This window comes from Cottoperca gobio, chromosome 16 (assembly GCF_900634415.1).
Source record: "Cottoperca gobio chromosome 16, fCotGob3.1, whole genome shotgun sequence".
Classification (NCBI taxonomy): Eukaryota; Metazoa; Chordata; class Actinopteri; order Perciformes; family Bovichtidae; genus Cottoperca; species Cottoperca gobio.
In genome coordinates this window covers 13,441,586-13,460,905 of record NC_041370.1, presented here as the reverse complement: position 1 = coordinate 13,460,905, position 19,320 = coordinate 13,441,586, and the positions used below count along the sequence as shown (strand labels likewise).

The window sequence follows — 19,320 nt, the reverse complement described above, 5'->3', positions numbered from 1 at the left end:
ACCCACGGTAATGCTGGGGAAAGATCACGGTTAAGGCAAATAAGCCATGGTTAGGGTATTTGGGATGCTTGGTTAAGGGTTAGGGAAATATTACAATTAAAAGTTGTGCATCAACTGCATGTTACACTTGGCACATTTGTAAAATTAGTAATAATGTGTTCAGGCAAATTTAAAGCCCTGGCTCTGAGCAATAACATTATGTACATTATCAATGGTCACATATTCAGTGTGATATATAAAGGCCAAACAAATAAATAAATAGTTGGTGCTATATGTAACTCCAAATAGCTTAAATCTGTGTAACATTGGCTCCTGGACAAAGACAAATAACAAACGATGCAGCTGCGTAGTCTTTGTAGTTTTATGTCTCTTGTTGTAGCCTCTTTGCAGTCGTTTTTCTTGTTGCCTTTATAAATGTGGCTGCTTTAAGCTTGTGACCCGATAGTATGTCCACAGTCTCTACAAAGCTGGTGAGAGTCGTCATTTTCTCTCTACCAAGCAAGTTCATGTTTTACAAACCATTCCTGACTGACCCCTCACAGTTTCTGCAACCACCAGCGAGTAAATACAGACTGTCATACAAAGTTGGCCGTATACATTGGTGTTGAAGTCTTCTGGGTCGTACCCACTGTGAAGGAATATACAATTGCTGTGAACAGTGATCTTATCCATAAAGGAAACTGAATTACAGATTTTGACATATTAAATGTTGATCTGAAACTGTCCTGAGAATCAAACTGTATAAACTTACTTGTTGTTGCTTCAAAGGTGATCGATTGTTGTGTTATAATGTCTAAAAAAACAAATGAGTTTTCATTAGAATTAAATCTTACCTACTTTTTTTAGAGGCCAATTAGCAATTTGAGGTGTACGCAGAAACAAATGATATGAATATGAATGAGTTATGAGAATATGAATAGTTATGCTGATAGGCTTAGACTGCCGGGGACACCTCCCTGCTCTCCTTCTCTTCCTCTCTCCTCCCCTCCCTCTCTATCTGTATGCATTTATGTAAATGTATGTTACTAACTCATCATCCGGGGCATCATCCCCGGAGTTTCTGTGTCTCTCATGTGGCAGGTTGCCACTGATAAAGTTTACGTCAGGATCAGAAATCGTGGCTGCGCCTGCTGCCCTGGTCCTTCTTTTTGACATTTTCCTGGATTCATCCAAACTTTCTCTTTTTCAACACAACATAATTTCTGTTAAATGTTGTATTTGTACTATTTGTTTATCCTGTAAGACTTCTCATTGTAATTCTGTCTCTTTACAGCTTTGGTCCATGCTAGCCTTCTATCATTGTTCTTTAGTGCTGTTGGAAATGGAAATAGTTTGAACGGGGGCTTGCAGTCGCAATTTTTGCAATCGTGAAGCTCACAATGAGATTCTGCCCATTTATTTAGCTTTCTCCCACTGTTTGAACATCCTTTCACCACACAATGTCGGTGTCCAAATCCCATAACTAGAAGAGCGATGATTACACACTAAAAACTAACAAAATACAATGTAAACACGCTTGAAGAATAAGCTAAATACAATGTAAACACGTAGAGAAGAAATCCAATATGGCGGCCCTTGAGGAGTTGGTGCTCACTTTTCTAGGCTTGCCACACCAGCATGCATTGCGATTCCACCGGAAGTCCGAAACTCCGATTCCGTCTATACAAAAAGAGCAAAGTAAATTTCAAGAAAAGTGGACAGAGGAATTTGTATTTGTCCTCCACGAGTCGAACCCTTCGTGAAATGGGTGGGTGTTTCTTTAAAGGAAGTTTCAACAGAAAGAGTGAACACTGGCCACACTATGACTTTCTCTTCGAGTTTGAAATTATTATACACATTATGCACGTTGTTGGGAAGGTTACTTTTTAAATGTTATAGGTTACACATTAGTAGTTACCATGTTAAAAATGCTGCTTTTATTAGATACAGCTGAAGATAGACAGTAAAGGGGTAGCGAGGGGACGACATGCAGCAAAGGGCCGTGAGTTTTAATTAAAATGCAGGTGGCTCAGGACACAGCCTTAGTACATGAGGGACCAGAGTTCAAATCTGCACTGCTTGTTTTGTCTAATCAACAGTCCAATCATATTTTCCATCAGTTGATTAATCCACTAATCATCTCAGCTCTACTTCTTTATTCTGTTGGGGGGTTTCTTTTATGACGAAGCATCATATTTTATAAACACTTCATATGTTCTGTATGAAAAAATGATAATAAAGATTTAATTTAAAATATACTAATTATATTAATGGGCAAAATGTAAACGTGTGAGTAAGGCTAATAGCCATATCTTGAAGGATTTTGGCCACTGAATAATCAAATATTTGTTTCTATTTAGGATTATCACAGGGTGTCAAGTCAAACTGAAGCTGTCCAGATAGTAATAGGACAACCCGGATGCGACTAATCTGCCTGAGTGTTTCCCCATTTAAAAGAGCGCCGCTTGGTGTTATGGCAGCGCAGAGAGGATGTGTTCTTGACTATGTCGAAATCCGGAGCAAGATTGTGCAGGACCCAAATATCTATCGAGACCGAAGAGGCAGCCGGTTAGACGCTGAACCTTTTAGCTTGAGAGACGGTTACCTGCTGGAGATCGCTGCCGCTACTCGTTTGATTGACGCTGGATTTATGTCATGATCGGTAGCGTGTGTGTGTGTGTGTGTGTGTGTGTGGCTCGGTGAGCTGCTTGTGTACATGTTTGCAGAACGGCCTGTTTAATTTCTTATATCGTTTGTGATTTAAAAACTGACTTCATAATTGTATGTAATTAAAAATGATGAAGTACTTAAAGTTAAAATGCCGTTAGAAGTACATATTTACTCGGTAAAATGAAATGCATTACCTGTTAAAATGATGACAGCAGCTGTGCTTGTTATGTTCATTTAGTGGGAGTGCATTTGTAAATTAATTTAAGGTTCTAATACTTGATGAAATAGAAATAGTTGGAAATTACAAATGTGTGTATCTTGCTATTGACATTTATTTGAGTTGCCGTGTAATATGTATTAATTCTCTTTTCTGTTTGTTTTCTATTCAAAAGGTTTTTCATCTAAATACCTAACCTAAATATCTAAGCATCAAGTGCTAACCTTGTCTGACTTTTGCTGAACTTGCAAAAAATAAAAGGAGGAAAAAAGGAAAACAGCAGTTTGGTCTTTTGAGTGAAATCCAGTTAAAAAACTTTGGGTAGATGTTTCCATCCCTTTCAAGTAGGGAAGCTGCACATTTAGAAAATAACTTGACACAGGGGCTTAAAACCTAAACCTGAAATAAGCTTGGTCCGAAAAGATAGAACCATAAATGTCTTGGTATGATACTGCATACCAAGGCCAAAACTTTGTGTGATGAATACTAGTAAATATTGTCTATTAAGTATTTGAAAACTTTAGGTCATTATAACTCCAAATATTATTATTATTATCACAATAACAGGAATTTACAAATAGTAACACAACAATGAATAAAATATAACAGGAAGGAATGACAACAAACAAACAATATAAATGAAACATGGGAAACTCTTGACAGTGTGACAGCCATACAGAAACATTAACAGCAGGCTACCAGGTGTCCTCCCATGCGTTGCCACTGTGAATTAGTACACATAGCAAAAATTAGTAAATACATTTAGTAATGGAATTTGGATTAATTTACTTTCATTTTCATTGGTTTTCCCATTCACTTTGCATCTTTTACATTTGTACATTGTTGTCCTAAAGCGTCTGAGTGTCTATATTTTGACTACACAGTTCTTTAATAGAGTATTGTAGGAGCTGAAGTTGACCTTCCAAAATTAGACAAAAACAAGAAACTAACACCTTTGCCAAAACGTATTCAATATGCATCAACACAGCCAAATGATCACATAATATAATATAATAAACTAATCAAATAGTCTAATAATCAAATATATTTATGATAATCCCACCATGACGGTAAATTGGATCGTATTCCTGTGTAGTGATGAAAAACCCTGTCCGACGGATTTATTTTGGGACACATTCTCTTCAGCCGTGGTTACAACTTTAGAGCTTGATGCTGTTAAATGAAACCACTAGGTGGGGTGACACACACTCTCAAATCCATTGCGAACTTTGGCACTGGACTCCAACTGGAATGTGGGCCAAACTCAGATCTCAAGGTGCAGTCATATGACTCCCAGATGGAAGTGTGTGTGAGAGAGAGAGAGAGAGAGAGAGTCAACAAATGGTTCGCTGAAACTCATTCAACAAGTTGTGTGATCCTGAATGAGTCGACTCCTGTTGTCAGTCCTGGCTGGTTTGAGTTCCAGATGGGTTTCGGGAAGAGACGCGTTGGTTAGGGAGCAGCAGTCGGCAGGAGGATGACAGTTTGCTGGCTGTTGACAAGCTCTTCTTCACCTGTGCGTGGTGTGATCGCGAGTACCCAAGGCACTGATGGACGATCTGAACCGCGGCAGTCCGCAGCAGACAGCCGGAGAGGAGACGAGCTCCCCGGACAGTCACCAGTCAGATGTCCGCTCCCAGAGGAGCGTAGCAGCGGTCAGCTCTCCTGCTCTGTCCGCTGCACGTCTCACCTTACCTGGGGTCATGGACGCAGAGGGGAGGGTCGACGAGTCAAGACTGAGGATGCATATTTTCAAAAACGGTAGATCTATCTATCCATCTGTCTGTCTGTCTGTCTATCAAGAACAATACATAATTTTAGATGCAGGTATTACAAGTGAAAGTGATTTACCTAAATAGCATACTTTTAGTATTTATATAGCTTGACTTTACATATCGTCATTATGACGATATGTAAAGTCAAGCTATATAAATATTCAAAAAACATGATTTTATGCAATAGGCCTAACTTTTTTGCATGCCTCACAAGTATTTGTCTGTGGCTTAGTTTGAACTTTATGCAGTAGAAACTAATGATTCTGAGGTCACAATAGGCCAAACTGAAATCCTAAATAATCCCATAAAGCCCATTTAGAACTATAAAGTCTTTGCTAATCCAGTGAAATTCATGTTTAAAAGATTATGTGTACGTTTCTGTATACATACAGTATGGTACAAGAAGGAAATGCTTGGCATGATATTCTTATTATTCTGAACAAAACATTCTATTTTTTTCCATTTATTTGACTGTTTTAATCAAATTTAGACAATCAACATGAGAACTTCCTAAAAACTGTGACAACACATGCATTATTTTGCTGCTGCAGTAAATTCTTCAACAGGGATTTATATTATAAGATGTGTCCAGATGCATCAATGAATTTAGATGCATCAGTGACCATCCCTACAGACTAAGAGGAAGTCAAGTGATGCTTTGCTTCAAAACATTTGATGAGCCACAGTCAAACCATTCTCTAAAATCCAACATCTGACCCCCTCAAGCAAAGAACCCCAGCGTGACTAAACAACAGATACCAGTTAGGCGGTTTGTAAGATTTCAAAGAGAGCTTTTAAATAAAATCACATGAGATTCACGAGAAAAAAAGATTCAGTGAAGTGTGTGACACAAAAAAATGCATTATACATATGTTTAACCAGCCCTAACACAGTCCTGCCACTCAACTGGTCCTGGTACTTTCTTGGCATGCTGATAGGGAACTAGGCACAGGGAAACAAACATCTACACAGAGGTGTTCTCGCCAGGGTAAAACATCACTATGAATCTATCATTTATGAGCAGGAATGTGAAAACTCACCCTCCTTTTCTTCGGCCTTTTGACCTTTTATGCACATTCCACCCCTACGGGAATTGAAACCAAATATTAAAGAACCCGCAGAGCGAAACATATTATGAGATCTCTCAAATCCCAATGAAAGCAGGGTAAAGTTCATCAAACTTTCTTAAAGATTTCCTCTTTTCTCAGCTAATTCATGCATGTGATCTGTTCAAGATGTTTGTTTTGGTCTAGTGGAGATTACTTTGACTGAATGATAATAGCTCAAATAACCTTTGAGTTTAAAAAACACTGGTGAGTCACTTATATTGACCACTTTAGTAAAGGATCAGAAGGTTTTCAATCCCTGTCCAGGTGGCGTGTGTCCCTCTGAGCGTGGCCTGGTGTGGTGTTTCCTGTTTGGGATGTACCCATGCAGCTCGGCAACTTCAGAGCGGTCTCTGCTGCAGGAGCAGATGGTTGTACGTTATCGGGTCATGAAGAGAAAGTGGCAGCAGTTCCTTCCTTCGGCCGTGCGGATGCACCTCAACGGCACAGACGGTAAAAGCCCAAACACACACCAACACAATAACGAAAGTCATACAGCTCTCAAGTGTGTCAACCTTTCAGTCTTGTTTTTTTTCTCCTTTCCTGCCCTACTTTCTCTTTTTTACAACTTCTATGACCACATGATCCTATCCTCTTTCCAGCTGAGTTGGTGGCAGCAGTCAGGTACTTTGACCAGAGGCAGACACAGGCCCAGCAACAGACCCAGGACCACTCAGAGGAGGTCAGGGACAGATTGGCTTTCTTGGAGCTTCAGGCACAGGTTGGATGAATTAAATATATGTTAGTATAAATAGGTTTTTCTTATTCAATAAGTCTATGCTTCGGTTGTGTTTTTAAGATTTATTTTGTTCCATTAAATATATTTTCTTTGCCTGACGTTGTTAGAAGAGATTACGTGTTTCAAGTGGGAGGAGTGAGGTATGTTTAGGGAAATTACACAACAGGATCTAATTATGTTAAACAAATGGTTAATCATTGATTTACATTTGGTATCATTTGATCTCTTTGTGCGCAATTAAATATGTAACCCTCTGTCTGGGGAGTATGCGCACATGGGAACAGCTGATGTAGATTTGTGCATTGAGATAGTGACACTTCACATGAAGCTTCAACAGAATTAACTGACTCTAGTTTACAGCCCTTAAATGATTATTTCTATTTCTAGTGAAGATTCAGTGTATTTAAATGTTTGGACTCCACTAAAGCAGTTCTCATAGAAATCACAATCAATAGTGGTCAAATATATCTGTCTCTACATGTCTCTCCTGTTACCAGATATTGTTTGAGCGGGTCACGTTTGATCAAGAGGAGCTGCGGGAAGCCACACGGATCATTGACAAAGATGTGCCGAGAACTAACAGAGATCTGAACTATTACCAGTGAGTGATTGTTAGCCATTGTTGTGTTGATATACTTAAGATGTGTCAACAGATAGTGTGCGGGATGCGATCGCTTTGTGAGAGTAAACTATTTAGTATTTAAAAAGGAAAAGGGATCATTCATTTCTGCTTACCTCAGTTGATCCAGAAATAAATACAACAAGCAATAGACATTAAGTCAAGATTAATATATTAATATAAGACTGTAACACCAACACAATCTACTGGCCACATCAACGTTTTAATGTTTACAAGAAGCAAGGATTCCTGGCATATTATTGCACAGCACTTCGTCAGAAGTGTCTGTTTTTATTTATTTATTTACAACCAGCTGTTTGTAGGCTATCAGCATTTTCTACTCTAACAGAAATACTTTTGTCTTTAATTCGAAGAATAAGTCAAATAAACACTAGGCAAAAACTTAATTTGGGAGCAACCTAGATATTAAGTCTCCTACCCCTCAAGGCTCCAGAACCAGTCTGACTGCTTCTCCTAAATACAAACAAAAAATAATGGAATAATGGAGAGCTTAATTTTAAATTGTGGTTTTTGAAAGCTTGAATATAAGCAATTTTGAAACTGCTGAAAATATATTAAAGAATAAAAACCTTTTAAGTAAATTAATTAAACTAATTTAGTATTTTCCTAATGTAAAAAGGAAACATACGTTCATTTTTAGCTGCCCTATAAATACGAGGGAGCAACTATCATCATACCTTATGTTTCTGTGAATTATTTTCATCACTATACAGAAGCTTACAGTATACCATAAAGCTGCCAACTCTATATAGCACACATCAAAATCTGCAGTGTTAAACTCATTCTGCTCACTCGTGTGTCTGCAGAGGGGAAGGTTTGGGCAATCTGTTGGTGTTGAGAGATATCCTCATCACTTATGCTGCTTTTCATCCAGGTAAACAACAAGAATAAGCACTTATAAGATCAGACAACATTAGAGGCTGTGTGTTGTACCTTTTAAAGACACTAACTGTTTGTTGTTTGTGCAACACTTGTCTCGATTGTTGATCCAGAGGTCAGTTATGCCCAAGGAATGAATGACCTGTGCAGTCGGTTCCTGGAGGTTCTTGACTCTGAGGTCGACACTTTCTGGAGTTTCTCCTGCTACATGGAGAAGTTCTCCAAGGACTTCCGGGCTGATGGTCTGCACAGGAAAATAGGTGGGATTATTGAAAAAGAAAGGCAACATTATATTAAAGAATGCTATGTTTCCAAGATGTTGTGAAATGAGATGTGTTCCTAAATGTAATCACAAAAGAGATCCAGGACCTCTAGTGGTAAAACAAGGTCATTGAACACAATCATTCCAGTTCATGCAATCCACTGTCACATTATAGTGATATTATATTTATACATTTAAGTGTTGGGAGTTTTCTCATGCAGTGTCTTGGACTGATGCATGAAAAAATAACTGATTTTTGAAAGTCTTTATTTTTCCAATCAGACCACGCACATCTTCGAACTCGACCTTCATTTTGATCAGGGCAAAAAGCAGACAAACACTTCAGTTTTGAACAGATTTAACTGTTCCACTACAGATTCCACTGCAAGAAAGTTCAGTGTATAAATGAGTTTAGATTCTGCAGTATAAGCATATGAAAGAGTTGTGTTTAATGTCTTTTAGAGTTGGAGGCAGCCCTGTTGAAGGAACTGGACCCTCAGCTTTATGCTCATTTGGTCACAGACAGCATGGAGAGCTTCACCTTCTGCCACAGGTAGATTTGTGTAGATCTTTGGTAACATTTTTTGAATTTATTTATTATATCTTTAAATCCACATGTTTGTGTGTCCATGGGTTGTGCGTCCTTTAAGGTGGCTGCTGCTGGGCTTCCAGAGGGAGTTTGAACACAGTGACGCGTTACGTTTGTTCGAGATCCTGAGTTGTGACCACCTGGAGCTTATCTCCCAGCAAGTAGACCGAGCCCGTTATCAGGAAAGGCTGGCACGAAAATGCAGCACAGGTGAAACAAAGAACTCAAGTTGATAGAATAAATAAAGAGTGTGGTGGGATAGTTACCTGTGTTGAATGTCTGACTTTAATGCAGTGATATGTCTCTGCAGAGGATAATTCAGAGTCACAGCTGAAGGCAATCAACACTGACTTCACCTTTGAGCTCTTCATCTGTGCAGCCATCCTGTTAGAGAACAGAGAGTCTCTGCTGCGATGCCGAGATAACGTACAACTCATCCAGTTTACCAGCAGGTTTGTCTGTATGCTAACACATGAAAAAACCTTGTCACAAAAAGGTATTGTGTGTTTCTTAATGAATGTGATGGTTAAACCTTGTCCTTTTTGTGCAGCCTTCAGGGAACACTGGACCTGAACAGCACGCTGAAGAAAGCAGAGCACCATTTGTACAACTACTGCAAGCGCTGTGCTTGGGACTATATGAATGGGTGCTGCAGACCAGACAACAGCCAAGAAGAGGACTTTCTTTATCAACTGCGTAGTTTACTTGTTTTAAAGTGATATCTACTATTTAAATACCTGATGTCAAACACTCTTATGAAACTGTAATTTGGAATAAGGGATATATAATCCCTATTTAGAGTTCTCCACTATGTTTTTATTTCTGAGGGAAACACACTGATGGCTGCTTACCTGAAGTCACTGCTGTTTATTATAAATGTACAGTATTTATTGTATGACAGTTGAACAACACCAACTGTGAGTTATTTGAGTTACTCTCATAAAATGCCATAAAACAGGAAAAGCTTAAACTCAATATCTTAGTAGGAGATAGGAATCCACGCTTTAAAGAATTTGTTTTTCTGGGTTATGCAATATTCAACAGCTAGAAAAAGCAACAACTATTTGACATGCATGTGTGAATACTAAGATATGGTGTGTCGCAACAGGTGGTGTCTGTAACGAACTGCAGTTATATTTAATGCCAGATGGCCTGTGTGTCAGAGAGGCTTATGTAACAGGAATAGACTTCCAGTTTTTTTAGCTCTGGCAGAGCGACCATGCAGTAAGGGGAAGAAAAACGTACTGCACTACTGTGTCTTAAATAGAGAACGAATCACATATAAATAATTTGTTTTGTTCATGCGTTAAATGAAAATCCCTTCATATTACTAACCAACTACAGGTAATAAATCAACTGGAATAAAAAAGGTATAATCAATTTGAAATATTAGAATGCAAAATAATAAAGTTCTCTCAGAAACACAACCACAGTTATAGATATTCATACATACATTCGATTTACTGTTGTGTGGTCCATCGGTGTAAATGGATTACATTTTTAATGGCGCTTTTCTGTGTCAACATAAAAAGCATTTTACAATTTTTGCATCACCCCACCCATTCACACACACACCGACAGCAGAGGAGCAATTTGGGGTTCAGTGTATGGTTCAAGCCCCCTCACAAAACACTTAACTGCTAACAGGTTGAAGCTGTAAGCTATCTATTTCAGGCCCTATACTGCAAATGATCGTCCGGCTGAGATTTGAGGCCTTTTATGATCAAACATCTGTTTGAGGAAAAGTGCACATTGATTGTCTACATGATTCCAGAAGTTTAAGGCTATCCAGAGATGTTCACAATGGTTCAAAAGTATGTTGAAAAATGTTACACTATGTACTGTTTAATATCCCAGCAGTGTGGGCAATAGAGCATGTGACCAACATTACCCATGTTAAGGGAACTACTTTTTCATAACACAGCTATGCTCACAAAATGATTTAAACAGGTTTGGATTAGATACCAAATCAAAGCCCCGTCATTTGACATCTTTACTTTACTTTTAGTTTGTTTTGCTCAACTAACAGAGGGCTACAGAGGTAACATCAGCAAGCTTTATTTCATGGGAATTCAGTCAATGAGCGGACACACGGGCCTAGAACTTTCCGTGGTGGTCACCTGACACCCTGATGGGCTCTCCCTGCACAGGGCTTTATATACACTGGAGAGCAGAGACACTCGTCCTCTTAGTCCGCCTGCCAGGAGAGGGAAAGGAGCGCATGCTGGAGAGAAAACTAAGCACTGCTCTAACTCAGTAAACTCTCAAGTCTTGAACATCTGACAGCACAAGGTAACCCCTTCTATAAGAAGCATTGCACTCAGCCTGGCTTCATAGTATGTCTTGCTTGCTGCTTTAAAAGCCTGCCCAAATGAGTGAGGCCTGCATGGTTTCTGTCAAACAATGGCATGACAAGCTGAAGAAGAATTCTTAAGAAAAACCACACAGTTCAGTGACTGTCCAGTAGAAATTCTCTTTGGCACTGTTTGGCACTTTTTGAAATTTTTTTATTGAGTGGCATTTTTTGCTGGCATGTGACTGTTTTGTATGACATTTTTTTATAAATCACATGAACATGGTCAATTTGATCTTTGTTTTTACAAAGTAGTTTTAACTACTTCTTCACTTTCTAAGTAAATTGTATTAACCAAGATAGATTTTCTCTTAAGGTAGGGTGCAAAGCTATGCTTTCAAAGCTTCCCAAATACTGCTCTTTGGATATTTTGATTATTCATTTATATATCAAAAAAGTGTCAATTGGATGTGATCTTGCCTCTTCATGGTTGCCTCAACCAGGGAAAACTGAAAAGCATTAACTATACCGTAATAGAAACAGCCTCCATATGTGTATCACTTTGTCACAGGCCACAGTGCGGCTCCAACATATGTTATTTGTACTGCACATGGCAAGTTTCAGATGTGGGCGTAGGACAGGCAGTGAAGCAACAGCGCTATGTCAGCATTTTCTGCTCTGTGTTACACAACTGAATAACAAGTGAAAACTCAATAGTCTCGTTGATGCAGTTCTGGGACATTAAAGGAACAAAGTTTCCACTTTCCCATTAAACATACAGAAGGAAAACTAATCTAAAATCTTCAAACTTAAATCAAGGGAGTTTTTTGCTCTATAATTTGTTTGACTATTTGTGTGGAATATGTGTTTGTGGTTTTCTCTGCTTCTAATCTGATAATCTAATTATGCCTCAGTCTGCTGTTCTTTATCAGAGCACAAGAAGAACAGGAAGCTTTTGTTGAGTTTTTTTAATTAAATAAATGTGTTACTGCACCTCAAAGATGTAGTTTTCTGTTTTTATCGGGACCAGGCAAGTGTACCCTCTAGTAATTGATGAATAATCTGTACATGTTTAGCCTCCTTCCATTCATTGCCATGCTCTGATGCTTATTATAGTAACTGTAAGCTATTTGGAGACAGCTGTCGGAAGATAGACACACTGATCACTATTCCAGGATCAGTACATCACATTTCACCAGCCTGAGTGTAGCTGAGGAAGGAGTGGAGAGAGAAGTGGTGTGGAGAGGGAATTGAAGGACAGTGTTACATAGTCCAGTCCTTTGGTCTCGAGTGTCAGGAGGTGGTTTAAGCTACAACACCATGAATGCCACTCCACAGCTAGCTGAGCCTCACGTGGCCTTGCATATGAACTTACGTAATAGGGACATAGGTATACGTGGGTGTATTACATTTTTTAAAGTCACAGTAAGAAACAATTACGATCATAAACATAAAAAAGAATACAAAACTTTATTCAGTGAGGACATGCACTAATATGGGATTACTGGCCAAAAAAAGGGGGGGCTGCAATTACTAACACGTTTCTTTTATCTATTTTCTTTTATCCAAGATGTCTAAAGGACCAGCAGTAGGTATTGATCTGGGCACCACATATTCCTGCGTGGGCATCTTCCAGCATGGCAAAGTGGAAATCATTGCCAATGACCAAGGAAACAGGACCACACCCAGCTATGTGGCCTTCACAGACACCGAGAGGCTGATTGGAGATGCTGCTAAGAACCAGGTGGCCATGAACCCAACCAACACTGTATTTGGTAAGGACTGCAAAACCCAAACTGCAATAGGCTCAGAAGGAGTGATGCAAAATCAACATATGACTTACAGAGTCTTATTATTTCACTTAAATCTCCTTCAGATGCTAAGCGCCTGATCGGTCGTAAGTTTGACGATCCTGTGGTGCAGTCAGATATGAAATACTGGCCCTTCAAGGTTGTGAATGACTCAACCAAACCCAAGATGGAAGTTGAATACAAGGGTGAGCTCAAGACCTTCTACCCTGAGGAGGTTTCCTCGATGGTCCTCACCAAGATGAAGGAGATCTCTGAGGCTTATCTCGGCAAGGTAGATAATATAATAACAATATAATAAATGTACGACCCTATGCTCAAAATGACGTAGGGTAGTTTGGTTTTAAGCAGACAAAAGGGTGGCAGTGACAAGCTGAAACTGTCAGGAAACATTATGCTTACAATATGCTGACATGCTGATTATTAGAAAGTAGACTAGTTTGAACAAACAAATGCTATTTATTAACTCAATGTTTTACTGTCCTCACAGCCTGTGAATAATGCAGTTATCACAGTTCCTGCCTACTTCAATGACTCTCAGCGTCAAGCCACCAAAGATGCCGGGACCATCGCTGGGCTTAATGTGCTGCGCATCATCAATGAGCCCACTGCTGCAGCCATTGCTTATGGCCTGGACAAAAAGGTAACTAACTAATAAAATGCAAACCTTAACCTCTTTCATGTTCCTATTAGTAATTCTTACCATTTATTTTAGGTTGGCGGTGAACGTAATGTCCTTATATTTGACCTTGGAGGTGGTACTTTTGATGTGTCAATCCTGACTATTGAGGATGGCATCTTTGAGGTCAAGTCCACTGCCGGTGACACTCACTTGGGCGGTGAGGACTTTGACAACCGCATGGTTAACCACTTCATTGCTGAGTTCAAGCGCAAGTTCAAAAAGGAAATCAACAACAACAAGCGAGCTGTGCGTCGTCTGCGCACAGCCTGCGAGCGTGCCAAGCGTACCCTCTCCAGCAGCACTCAGGCCAGCATTGAGATCGATTCCCTCTACGAAGGAGCAGATTTCTACACTTCCATCACCAGGGCCCGTTTTGAAGAGCTCAATGCAGACCTGTTCCGTGGAACCCTCGAGCCTGTGGAAAAGGCCCTGAGGGATGCCAAGATGGACAAGGCCCAGATTCATGACATTGTCCTGGTGGGAGGCTCCACACGTATCCCCAAGATTCAAAAGCTTCTGCAGGACCTGTTCAATGGCCGTGAACTCAATAAGAGCATCAACCCTGATGAGGCTGTCGCTTATGGTGCAGGTGGGTACCTCTACAGCATTTAGCTATATGCTAATATTCTAGTCATATTACTATTTTAGTATAAAAGCTGTCGTTCAAACATGATTACATGTTTAATTAAAGATTTCTTGTCGTAATTTGGAAACTCTTCACAGCTGTGCAGGCAGCCATCTTGGCTGGTGATAAGTCTGAGAATGTACAGGACCTGCTCCTGCTGGATGTCACGCCCCTGTCCCTAGGAATTGAGACCGCTGGAGGAGTAATGACTGTTCTTATCAAAAGGAACACCACCATCCCCACCAAGCAAACCCAGACCTTTACCACCTATTCAGACAACCAACCTGGTGTGCTTATTCAGGTAGAGCATTCTTGAAACAAAGAACAAACAACCCTTCACCCTCCATTGCCCCAGACTATTTACAATTACTCCTGAAAGTGTTCACTGATGCAACAGAATCTGATTTTTTCAGGTATATGAAGGTGAGAGAGCCATGACCAAGGACAATAACATCTTGGGCAAGTTTGAGCTGACCGGTATTCCACCTGCTCCCAGAGGTGTCCCTCAGATTGAGGTGACCTTTGACATTGATGCCAATGGCATCCTCAATGTGTCTGCCGCAGACAAAAGCACCGGAAAAGAGAACAAGATCACCATCACCAATGACAAAGGTGGGTAACCATATAAAATATTTACTCATCAGGAGCTGATGTAGCACAAAAGCTGAAAGAATGCTACATGTGACCAGAGAGAATAAATAAATATTGCACGGGTGGTACACGGCTTTGTTTTTCATTCTTTCATAGGGCGGTTGAGCAAGGAGGACATTGAGCAGATGGTGCAGGAGGCAGAGCAGTTCAAGGCTGAGGACGAGGTCCAGAGAGAAAAGGTCACAGCCAAGAACTCCCTCGAATCTCTGGCCTTCAACATGAAGACCACTGTGGAGGACGAGAAGCTCCAAGACAAGATCAGCCCTGAGGACAAAAAGAACATAGTAGAAAAGTGCAACGAAGTCATTGCCTGGCTGGACAGGAACCAGGTAAATATACTGTTGACTGAACTATTAGTCTTGGTCAGAAACGCAAGTTCTTCTTTTGCTCACATTGTGAAAGCAGAGACGTGCCTTAAGTTGTGTAAACATGAAGCAATTTCCCCACTTCCCTTCCACATAAATTTCAAACAGACAACTACAATATGTAGCAACCCAAAAAGTATTTTGTGACAATGAATTCTTTGTTCTTTGTTACCCAGACGGCAGAGAAGGATGAGTATGATCATCAGCAGAAGGAACTAGAAAAGGTGTGCAACCCCATCATCACCAAGCTATACCAGGGTGGTATGCCTGGAGGAATGCCTGGAGGAATGCCCGAGGATGCCGGAATGCCCGGAGGAATGCCCGGAGGAATGCCTGGCTTCCCTGGTGGAGCTGGAGGCAATTCCTCCTCCGGCCCAACTATTGAGGAAGTTGACTAGAAAAAAATGCTGACAAAGTCTTTATCTCAGATCCCAACATACACTTACTGCCCTAAAGCTATTAAACCAGAATGCACATCCAATAAACATTAGATCACAGCCTTATTTTGACTTCAATTTTTGCACAGTTAAAAAATTCAGTCACATAAGACATCATCAGAGGCTGTTTGTTGTCTTCATTATTTCCCTCGAATGATGAATTGCAAGAAGTATAAAAAGTCACCTTGTTTTATCAGTGGTTTCTTAACATTAAATCAATAAAGTTCACCAATGGCATTCTGATTGCATAATGTACTGTGTGTTTCTTGTGATTCATATATTTTAATACCATTACATTTCTCAATAACTCATATACAGTATTTTTGTTAGTGCATAAAATAGGTATGCACTGGGACTCTCAAGTTGCTGAAACTTGTAGATAAAACTGGTTCCTGTAAACACATCACTATGGTTTTGATCAATATCCTTTTTCCTGTTTATTAGCTTGTCTTACATACAGGAAATAGATTTTTTTAAGAGATGATAAAAAAGGTGTTGCTGTAGTCGTCAAAGATTATGGTGTGTATATAGCTTAACATATTGAATGTGATGCAAATGTATCCTGAACATGAATTTAAGAACACATGGATTGTAAAATTTGTTTGCTAAAAGCCACAAACATAGCATAAGACTAAGCGGATGAATGTTTCAGGTATAGCTCATTTTAGGTGCTTATCACCAGATGTTCTCTTCCCAGACTTATCACAGTCATTGATGTGTGTGGTGCAGCTGTACCTGCAGTATGGAGTGGTACACATGGATCTCAGGGTCATGTATGGGTGGTATACACCTATAAAAGCCAGTGTGCTACAGATATGACACTCAGGAAAGTGAACCCTGTTTGAGACATGGCCATGTTCTTGCTCATTAGTTGTTTCGCTCTTGTGGTCTCTGCACTGGGTAAGTGTCTTGAACTTTAGTATCGGATGCATTAATCTGTACGAATTGTTTCTGCAACAGTGTGGTAGCAATTCATTTTGATGTTTATCTGTTTCGAAGAATTTGAACACAATAGAACACTTCTTGGTATATGTGCCCTATTGTGTTACAAGCAGATACATTTTTTGATTAAGGCTGTGTATTGGCAAGAATCTGGCCATACAATGCATCATGACATCATGACACAGGGGTTACAATTCAATATATATATATTGATATATTAATATATTGATATATATTGCAATAATGTAAGCAAGTCCATATATTGTAAAAGAAAATTAAACAATTTTTTTGGAAAACTGTCTTAGTATAAAGAACACACCACCATATGTATACAATCTGAGTGTGTAAAAATGTGTGCATTTACCACAGTCACTGTAAAATCCAACATCATAGCACTACTTTGAGAGGGTGCATATCTTTGCAAGTGAAATAAATGATTGGCTGAGTTCTTCCCATGTTAATTATTAATTAAAAATCAATAAAGTGTTTTTGAGAATTGATACAGTATCACAAAACATATTACTGCGATACTAAGTGTATTGATATTTTCTTACACCCCTATTTTTGATTGTGTGATTTGGGCTCAGGGTGTGGAGTGCCTTCTATCAGGCCCCAAGTGAGCGGATACAGCAAGATTGTAAATGGGCAGAACGCTGTGTCTGGATCCTGGCCTTGGCAGGTTTCACTTCAGGTAACCATAGTAATAAAAAGTTCATCTGTAATTCAGAAAATGTCATTACGAAAAAGATTTTTGATATGCATGTTCAAACTTCTAGGATAGTAGAGGATTCCACTTCTGTGGAGGATCCCTGATCAACCAGTACTGGGTTGTCACTGCTGCTCACTGCCGTGTGTCGTAAGTAATTTTGTCGTGTTCCACATCTATAAAATCCCAACATTGTCATCTCTGTAATCACTCCTGTGTGCTTTTTGCTCCCTCAAGTTCTAGAAACCACCGTGTCATCCTGGGAGAACATGATCGTCAGTCCAACAGTGAGCAACTTCAGGTCAAGTCCATTTCTAAGGTAAGCAACACCATAAGCTTCCTTTTATTTCTGTTACTGGAATCAGAATTTCCTGGGTAGATATATCATTTTTAAAAATGGCATTATATTTGCTTATGATTTGTGCTCACCTCTCCACCCAGGCCATCACTCACCCCTACTACAACGCCCAGAACTTCAACAATGACGTCACCCTTCTGAAGCTGTCCTCCCCAGCTCAGATGACATCCCGTGTGTCACCTGTGTGCCTGGCCACCTCCAGCACCAACATCCCTTCGGGAAACACATGTGTCACCACTGGGTGGGGAAAGACCGGCCAAACCTGTGAGTGAGCCTGCTTTCTTAGAGACGTATGAACAGTTCCACAAAGGAAGAATATAAAAGCAATGATAAAATATCCACTATATAATAATGTAACCGGCAAGCTGCATCACTCTTCGCCGCAGAGATTTGACTACTGTCAGAAGAGACACAAGCCTCATCTCTTTTTCTTCTTTGTTCTCAGCAAGCCCCCGTTACCTCCAGCAGACTGCCCTGCCTCTGCTCAGCCCGGCTCAGTGCAAGCAATACTGGGGTTATAACAGAATCACTGATGCCATGATCTGTGGTGGTGCTTCTGGAGTGTCCTCCTGTCAGGTAACAACCATGTCAAAGCCTGAAATACATATTTGTGAAAAAAAATACTTAATTCTTAAAAACAGCAATCAGCTGCAAGTCACTCACAAACCAATTTTAATATTTACATATTATATAAATTATACATTATTTGTTGATATATCAATCTTTAAACATTAGGTAATGATTAACAATTCATTTAAAGAACTGTGAGAATCATAATTTGTTGATAAAAATGTATAAAACAAAATAAAGTGTTAGAAGTGAGTATTAGGTAATAGTTTGGAAAACTAAGAATTACTTAAACATTTAAAAATATGATACACATATTATCCAAATGGATAATGGATAATTCAATATTCACAGAACACATAAAAGTAGTATTTACAAACAACGTCATTCATTCATTAAGTAATGGGTCATGAATAACTTGATTATGAAAGTTTTACTAAAAAGGGTTCAATCTTCTTACTTAACAATTATGTTCTTGCCGTATGTTCTTCTGTTTTTGAGCCCACATCCCACATCCTGTACAAAACTGAACACAAAGTCCTCTCAATGCATCCCGAGAAACGTCAAGAGCTTAATCCTAGGTTTGATTTTATTATACGACCCCATGCATATTTTTGAAAGAAAAACATATTTGTTTCATTTCAGGGTGACTCTGGTGGCCCTCTGGTCTGTGAGAACAGTGGAGTGTGGTCCCTTGTAGGTATTGTGTCCTGGGGCACCTCTAACTGCAACGTGCGCACCCCTGCCGTGTATGCCCGTGTGTCCTACCTGCGCAGCTGGATTGATCAGATTGTTGCTTCCAACTAACGTGCATGATCACTGTGATCATCAATATTAGTCACATGGATGTTACTATTTCTATTAACTTTGAATTGTTACAACCACTCGCTGTACAGCTATGTTTGATGCATTTGTGAGAAATCATGCTTAAAATATAACTCTTAAAAAAACACTTGTGTTTGTTTCCATGCTTTACATTTGTGTCAGCAGGATATGCTCGAGTGTGACACATACAGTCTGTGTGTGTGTG

General features: G+C 39.6%; 3 protein-coding genes across 3 annotated transcripts; all 3 read left to right on the top strand.

Annotated features, from left to right (window-relative positions):
* Positions 1 to 4,183: 4,183 nt before the first annotated feature.
* LOC115021127 (TBC1 domain family member 15) lies at positions 4,184 to 10,243 on the top strand. The gene is made up of 10 exons (XM_029451300.1): positions 4,184 to 4,627; positions 6,015 to 6,200; positions 6,350 to 6,468; positions 6,984 to 7,087; positions 7,933 to 8,000; positions 8,119 to 8,265; positions 8,730 to 8,820; positions 8,918 to 9,066; positions 9,167 to 9,308; positions 9,407 to 10,243. Exons 1-10 carry the CDS (start codon positions 4,417 to 4,419, stop codon positions 9,573 to 9,575), a joined length of 1,386 nt encoding a protein of 461 aa, XP_029307160.1. The 5' UTR covers positions 4,184 to 4,416; the 3' UTR covers positions 9,576 to 10,243.
* A 752-nt stretch (positions 10,244 to 10,995) lies between these two features.
* On the top strand, positions 10,996 to 15,960 carry LOC115021117 (heat shock cognate 70 kDa protein-like). Its single transcript, XM_029451289.1, has 9 exons — positions 10,996 to 11,148; positions 12,720 to 12,924; positions 13,026 to 13,231; positions 13,448 to 13,600; positions 13,673 to 14,228; positions 14,363 to 14,565; positions 14,678 to 14,876; positions 15,012 to 15,244; positions 15,457 to 15,960. The coding sequence occupies exons 2-9, from the start codon at positions 12,720 to 12,722 to the stop codon at positions 15,676 to 15,678; spliced, it is 1,977 nt and encodes a 658-aa protein (XP_029307149.1). The 5' UTR covers positions 10,996 to 11,148; the 3' UTR covers positions 15,679 to 15,960.
* A 109-nt stretch (positions 15,961 to 16,069) lies between these two features.
* On the top strand, positions 16,070 to 19,097 carry LOC115021137 (chymotrypsin-like protease CTRL-1). Its single transcript, XM_029451310.1, has 7 exons — positions 16,070 to 16,617; positions 17,247 to 17,350; positions 17,436 to 17,515; positions 17,603 to 17,684; positions 17,807 to 17,987; positions 18,169 to 18,299; positions 18,936 to 19,097. Exons 1-7 carry the CDS (start codon positions 16,566 to 16,568, stop codon positions 19,095 to 19,097), a joined length of 792 nt encoding a protein of 263 aa, XP_029307170.1. The 5' UTR covers positions 16,070 to 16,565.
* The last annotated feature ends 223 nt before the right edge of the window (positions 19,098 to 19,320 follow it).